Raw genomic sequence first — 7935 nt, 5'->3', positions numbered from 1 at the left:
TCCAAGTCTGGGACTCAAACCACAGTTGGTCATGTGGGAATCCAGCACCTGAACCACCATGATACCTGCTGGCCCTTTGCATCATTTATTATAAATGCCATTTCTCTGATGAGACTGTATGTTCTCTTGCGCAAGGGCTATATCTTAACATCATTGGTTTCTCTGTGCTTCCTACTATATTTTCTGCTACATAAATGTGCTCTTTTGTGCTTGGCAAAAGGCAGATCTTACACTAGGGTTGTTAAATATGCTAGTTCCAAAAAGTGACAGGAATAAGGGATTGGCTACCTGTGTTATATCAATTCCTCTGCTCAGCAGACTCCTGCCCTTCAGAATGGCAGTGACTCATCTAGCTCAATGTAAAGACAACTTAGAGCTCATTCACTTACACATAATTCTTTTATTTTATTGTGAATCTATTATTTAAAAAAAAAAATCAATGTATTGGGTTGTTGGAAAAGTTATGAGGTATTTTTGCCATAGACTTTTCCAACAACCCAATATATGTATAATTATTGTAGTTTTCTGCTCCAGAAAGAGTTATGCTAAATAATTTCCTTCTCTTTACGGTTTTTCTACCTTTTCTGTTTCAAAAAAGGAGCTGGTGGCTGGACCCCTCTGGTGTCGAATAAATATCAGTGGCTGCAAATTGACCTGGGAGAGAGGATGGAGGTCACTGCTGTTGCCACCCAAGGGGGATACGGAAGCTCCGACTGGGTGACCAGCTACCTCTTGATGTTCAGCGACAGTGGGAGGAACTGGAAGCAATATCGACAAGAGGAAAGCATCTGGGTATGTTTGCAAATAATTGCGGCACATTTCCGAACACATGTTAGAGGAACAGAATCATAAGAATTATTTTGAAAACCTTTTCTAACTAAAAGTAAAATGTCTATTTCAAAGAGAATATTGGAAGATAATCTTTTAACTATACCCTTAAATAATGTGGAGTAAGAATAATACAGTCACGTATAATTTGTTTTCCGCTTTCCTTAATTAGATAATTTAGCATTAGATAATAAAGTGAAATAAAGTATAATAAAATAATGCCTCAGCATTATTTCAAATGAGTAGTTTGAAGCCAGCCTTTTCTTTTCCGTGCTTTAATTTTATATTTCTGAAAGACACTGAAATTTCAAAATATGATCCATGAGCAATCATGTTATATATGACAAGTTCACAGGCTTTGTTCTTGAAGAATCATGTGTCCTTTATTGTGAAGTCAAATTTAGTGACTCGTAAGCTGCAGATCTCTGTGAGATTCTCTGGAATCTTTATTCTGAATTTCTTTACAGCTATGACATCATTTTCATTTCTGATTTTTCGTCAGTGCCTCTTGATGAATGTCTTTAGTTAACTTATGTAGGTATTGTAAATGTATTTAACTTACTGAAAACATTTTATTGCATGTTTGGAAGTAACCCAAACCTGTTTAAAATCTTGCTCTGCATTAATTAATGATATTTAAGACGTTATGAACAGTTTCCACATTAAAGAGATGCTGCAAAAGAGGAATCTTATAAACTACACAGTGTTTGTAATTTGACTCAGCATCTCCCTTCCCAAAAATACATAAATGATGAGGAAACCATGAATTTTCTGGCCTCCAGAACTTTAGCTACTTCATCTGGGGTGTTTTGTTACAGCTGCTCGGAGAAGCTAATGAAATCTTTATCTACAAGCTAGATGTGTGCCTTGTAGGAGTTGTCTGTCAGATGAATGAGGGAAACTTATTCTGTCCCTGGATGGCTTTCAGGAGCGACCACGCTGAGAGCAATCCCTCTCAGCTCTGCACTTCTCTAGGACCTTTCTCAAACTAAAACAATGATACGTAATGCTGTGAGGGTTCAGGACTCTCTTTTCCACGTCTTTCATCCACCACCATTGTGACAGGAAAAAAGTCACTACCACGTCTTTCATCCACCACCATTGTGACAGGCAAATAGTCATTTTTTAATGAATTCATTTCCTACTTTTTTTTTTTTTTTGGAGAGGTTATTGCTATAGGGCGCGTGTGCTCACCAGACAGACAGAGAGAGACAGAGACAGAAAGTTAGAACTCACCCCCAAGAGGGGATGGTCACGCTGTAATCCCTTCTCCTCCATTCTCCTCTCGGGCTCTTGGGCACGTACGCACACGCGCCCGGTGTGAGTTTTAAGCCACTGGGTCCGGGATGCGAACCGCGGTCAACTACGTGGGAATCCAGTGACATAGCCATTAGGCTAACTGCTGGTTCCCCATTTCCTACCTTTTAAATAACTGGACAGAAGTGTGTATGGTAAGCAAATGTTAATACTACTGAAGAGATGAAACCCTGAAAACACACCAGAGGTGATTATTTTGTTGTTTTATATGTTTGCCTTATGAAACAGACACCAAGAGACTTGAAAATGAAGCGCAGCTTAGATGGGCCTTGCAGAAAGCATTATAATGTGAATGCAAGGTTGGATTAAAAAATACCAATGCAGGAACCAGCAGATGATGTAATGGTTACGTTGCTAGACTCCCATGTAGTTGACCACAGTTCTAGTCCCGGACCTGGTTACTTAAAACTCCCACTGGGTGTGCGTGCATGCGTGCGTGTGTGCCCAAGATCCTGAGAGAAGAATGGATGAGAAAGGATTATGGCATAACTATCCACCTGGAGAGTGATTTCTTACTTTCTTCCTCTTTGTCTCTCTGGTGAGCGCACACACCTTATAGAAAACAAAAAACAAAAAACAAAACCCAAAACGACAACAACAACAAATCTCTAAAACAAACAAAAAAATACCAATGCAGATGTTTGAGTTTCTTGAATTGCTACATTAGCACCTCCAGAGATCTTTTCTTCATTCATTCATTTATTCTTTCTTTCTCTAAATAAATAAAAAAAAATGGTTTACTAAAAGTTTAGCAATATATTCTTAGAAAATATAAATTATAATTATACTCTTGACCAGGTTTGTCCCTTCTATATAGTATTTTTCCTACTAGAACTGCTTTTACAGAAATAAAGTTCACTGATTGTCTTATTATTTAGCATTTTATTTTTTTGAGAGATACTTTTTCTTTTTTTTTAAATTGTTCACTTATTTTATTATTATTATTATTTAATTTGACCAGAGTGTGACATAGAGAAAGAGAAAGGGAAAATGAGAAAGCAAGCCACCAGGTCCAGGACTTGAACATCAGTCGGCCATGTGGGAGTCTGGCACCTTAACCACCACGCCATCTGCCAGCCCTGAGAGATACTTTTTCTATAGGGCATGTGAGCTCACTGGAGAGACAGAGAGACAGAAAGTGAGAAATCACTCCCCAGGGGTTATGGCCATGGCACAATCCCTTCTCCTCCGTTATCCTCTTGGGATTTTAGGCACACATGCACACGCACCTGGCGTGAGTTTTAAGCTGCTGGGTCCAGGACTCAAACCATGTTAGACTATGTGGGAGTACAACGATGTAACCATTACACCATCTGCTGGTCTCTATCATTTTCTGAAAAGAATGGACTGATATTGGCTGATTTCCTGTCTCATTACTGCTGTAATAATAAATTACATATCTTCCCCAAACGTCTGCCCTTTACCTAGGTATTAATTTTAGTTATGAATAGATGATATTTAAGAAGTTAGCTTTGAGATATTTATTTTGATGACTAAAATATCACTTGATGAAGAAAAATAACATGTTTTTATAAGCTTATTATCGTCTTTCTCAGTGTAGATTCACACTGCGGCTGCATCATCTGCCTTGGATTTTTCTGCATTAGAACTGTTTTTTTTTTTTTAACCGGGAGAACCGAGTGCTTTTCTCTCCTAAGAAGCTTACTTTTTTTCTGCTTTCATGTTAGGGACACATTAAAAATTGATTTTCCAGACTTACATGTCTCGTAGATGCTCCCCTTATCCTATTTTCTTAATGGCTTTCGTGTTTTCTTTTGTCTGAGTTATCCATGCTGATGTTTTCTGTTATTAAAGATCCATAGTCGCTTATCTGGAATAATTCCTAATTCCAAAAGCAAAGTAATTAAAATGTGAAACCTAAGCAGACTCAAATTCGGGTAGCAGCAAAACCTGAGTACATGGGCCTTGGGGCTATTTACTCTACCTAGTGTGAATAACCATGTGTTTTATGAAGAAATAGCAATGCGAATGGCTATCACCTAGCACTGATATTGGGTATAGACAGTCTGATCTTTCAAAAATCTGAATTTGAAGCAAGTCTTGTACCAAGGCTTTAGATAAAGGTTGTGCACCTGTCCCATCAATCACTGACACTTGTTTATCTGAATAGATTAATATCTTTTTAAAGAATTATTTATTTTAATTTTATTCATCATTATCATTATGATTATTACTACTACTAAAAATTTGCTACAGGGCATATGTGTCTACCGGAGAGAGACATAGAGAGAAAGAGAAAGCAAGCCACCAGCTCAGGGACTCAAACTGCAGTCGACCATGTGGAAATCCAATGCCTTAACTGCCATGCCATCTGCTGGCCCCAATAGATTAACATCTTAATCTACACTCTTACTAACTGCATGACTATCATTGATTGTTTCCAGAGTTGGACTGGTTTATCGTGAGAAATATCCAAGAAAATAAAAAAATTTTTCAGTGACCCAATAATTTTCATATTTGTGTAATCTTCAGAGTAATAAAAGCTATGTTCAAATGAGAGAAACTTGGTTACTTAAGCAGAAATCTATGAATCTTTTCCAAACAGAAAAAGACTTCACTTTTATATTGAGTTAACAAAATGTATTTAAGGACACACACTCACTTGGTCTGAATACTAAGTATTATTCTCTGATACGTCATTGAAAAGATCCCATTATTAAGACAAGGTCAAAAGAATAAACAAGATTAAAGAAGAAAGCAATAATTTTCTGGGAGAAGTGCACACTTTTTTCCTTTCAATAGTAGTAAAAGTACAAACAGCCTACAAAACTGTTTGGCATAATAAGAACGTATGTTCAGGATCAGAAAGGAGGGAAGAGATGTTGGAAATGTAGCCTAACAGTGCTAGAAAAATGTTTCAACGTGCTGAGAGATTATTTGATAGCATTCTATTGACTGAAGTTACCAAGCCAAAGCAGGTACAGACCTGGGACAGTGGCTCACCACCTGAAAAGCAAAACCAACCCCAAAGGTTTGTTCTTTTGGATGCTATTGTGGTGACCATAACACCATATCACCAGAGAGACACCTAGATTTGCTTAAAAGACCGTCTTTCTGAAAGTGTTCAGGGATGGGCTTTTATGGAGAAATATTTTCCACGTAGTCTTCAATTTATTTCTGTATGGAAATGAAGGACTGAAACATATGCAACTCTGATTCATTAACTCGAGCTGCAGTCCCATTGGTCCGTTGTGGAAACCAGTACTGTTCTGATTGGTCTCTGTCCTGCAGTCAGTGTCCAAAGTCCCTCCCTGCAGTGGGGATCAGCTTTAGGAGGTTCAGTCTTCTCTCTTGGCCAGTTACAAAAATACTGGATTAGCATCCATCTGACAAGCCATTTTCTGTCATTTTGAGTTTTCACTTATTTTTTCAAGAATGAAGAATCAAACCTTTGGGAACCAGCAGTTAGTGTAATGACTATGTCGCTGGATTCCCACATAGTCTACCGCGGACCGGTGGCTTAGAACTCACGCCGGGTGCGTGTGCGTGCGTGGCCAAGATCCCGAGAGGAGAATGGAGGAGAAGGGATTGCTGCGTGGCCATTCCCTCCTGGGGGGTGATTTCTTGCTTTCTGTCTCTGTCTCTCTCTGTCTGTCTGGCGAGCGCACGTGTCCTATAGCGAAAACCTCTCAAAAAAAAAAAAAAGAATCAAACCTTTAAGGGTGATTGTGGTGCAGTGATAAAAATCACAATACTCTGAGAGCCTGACGTACATGGGAAGGTTCTGGGTTCAAGTCTACAAACCTCCCTCACTACATAAGGAACACTCATACTCATGACCCAGGACTGGCTAAGGCTGGGAGTGGATTGTAGTGGCAGGACCTTGTGGCCTTGTGCGGGTGCTATCTCTTTCTCTCTCTCTCTCTCTCTGTCTCTCTCAGTCATGGAAAACAAAATAAATGATTTTTTTTTTTTAGCAAAGAACAATAACAATAATCGGACTTGTAAGAAAATATAAAACTCTTTAATTTATTGTGAAATTGTCTACAAGTTGTCTTTGGATATATTCAAATTATTATTCAGTTGTGACACAGGCTTCAAGCTCTTCTCTGAGCATGAGACTTCACTTCTATCCAATGTATAAGAAAATTAGTATTTCCAAAATTTAATTCTATATTTCCATACCCTTCCCACTCCAGACCTACCTCGTTTAGGTTCAGTAAATAACACATTTTCCAACTGTTTAGGCCAAAACCCTTGGAGTCATCAGTGACTTCATCCATCAAATCCCACATCTGATCCATCTGAAAATCCTGTCCTTCAATGTGTCATGTCGGATATTTCTGCAGAGGACTCATGGCGTCTGACGGCTGTTCATCGTTGCCTTCATTACCATCACAGCCCAGTTGGCCGTCAGTTCTCGCCTGGATCGGGCCATCACTTCACACCCAGAATCCCTGCTTCTGCCTTTGAAAGTGGCTTCCAATGATGCATTCTGTGGAATTTTATTTATTTATTTTTTAGAGAGATTTTTGCTATAGGGTGCGTGCGCTTGCTGGAGAAACAGAGACACAGAGAGACAGAAAGCAAGAAATCATGCCCCGAGGGGATGGCCACACCGCAATCCCTTCTTCTCCATTCTCCTCTTGGGATTTGGAGCACACATGTACACATGCCCAGTGTGAGTTTCAAACAGCTGAGTCTGGTACTTGATCCATAGTTGGCCATGTGTGAGTCCAGAAACGTAAACATCATGTCATCTGCTGGTCCCAGAATTTTATTTTATTTTATTTTATTTTACTTTTAGAGAAACTTTTGCTATAGGTTGCATGTGCTTTCCAGAGAGACAGAGACAGCAGAGAGACAGAAAATGAAAAATCAACCCCAGGGGCAATGACTATGCTGCAATCTCTTCTCCATTTTGGATTTTGGGCACACACACACGCGTCTGGAGTGAGTTTTAATCTGCTGGGTCTGGAACTCGAACCATTGTTGACTATGTGGAGTCCAGTGACGTACCCATTATATCATCTGTTGGTCCCCTGAAATTTTATTTTTTAAGTTCCTGCTGTAAATGACTACATATTTTATGCACCATACAAATGCAGTTGTTTTTAATGAAGGACTTTTATTGAATAAAAAGACACCACATTGACTGTATTCTCTATTTATCTCTGGATTCACATTTTGTTGTGCTGCACTATTTTAAAGTTGCTCTTTTTTTTTTTTTTAACAGAAATTTTTGCTATAGGGCACGTGTTCTCACTGGAGACACACTGAGAGAGAGAGAAAGAGACAGAGAAAGAGAAGTGAAAAATCATCTCCTGGGGGGATGGCTGCACCACAGTCCATTCTCCTCCATTCTTTTAGGATTGTGGGCCCTCATGCACACATGTCTGCATGAGTTTCAAGTCACTGGGTCCAGGACTTGAACCACGGTCGGCCATTTGGGAGTCCAGCGCCTTAACCACCACACCACCTGGCTCCTCCAGTTGTTCTTTTAACCTGTCAAGGGATATGATTTTGTACCAGCTGTTTAGTCCCTCTGATGTTTTCCCCTGGATAACAGCATACATAACTTCCTCAATTTATTTCTCAGGTAAATTACCTCTTTCTCATAGAATTTCTTTAGATACCTCTCCCCCTCCAATGTGGTGTGTGTAGGCACATGCTCACATACACACACACACACACACACCACACACACACACCACACATAGACACACACCACACCACACACACCACACACACACACCACACACCACACACACATACACCACACACACATCACACACCACACACCACACACACACACCACACACACACACC

At 39.5% G+C, this 7935-nt stretch overlaps 1 protein-coding gene across 1 annotated transcript in view; it reads left to right on the top strand.

Annotated features, from left to right (window-relative positions):
• Window positions 1–334: 334 nt before the first annotated feature.
• The window catches only part of LOC102487571 (contactin-associated protein-like 3), a 222793-nt gene continuing 215192 nt past the window's right edge, over window positions 335–7935 (top strand). Inside the window, 2 exon segments of the mRNA XM_027768474.1 lie at window positions 335–359; window positions 602–792. Of these exon segments, the coding sequence (XP_027624275.1) occupies window positions 335–359; window positions 602–792 (216 nt within the window).

This window comes from Tupaia chinensis, unplaced genomic scaffold (genome assembly GCF_000334495.1).
Source record: "Tupaia chinensis unplaced genomic scaffold, TupChi_1.0 Scaffold146604_1, whole genome shotgun sequence".
In the NCBI taxonomy this organism is placed as follows: domain Eukaryota; kingdom Metazoa; phylum Chordata; class Mammalia; order Scandentia; family Tupaiidae; genus Tupaia; species Tupaia belangeri.
This window is presented reverse-complemented; position numbering and strand designations above follow the sequence as displayed.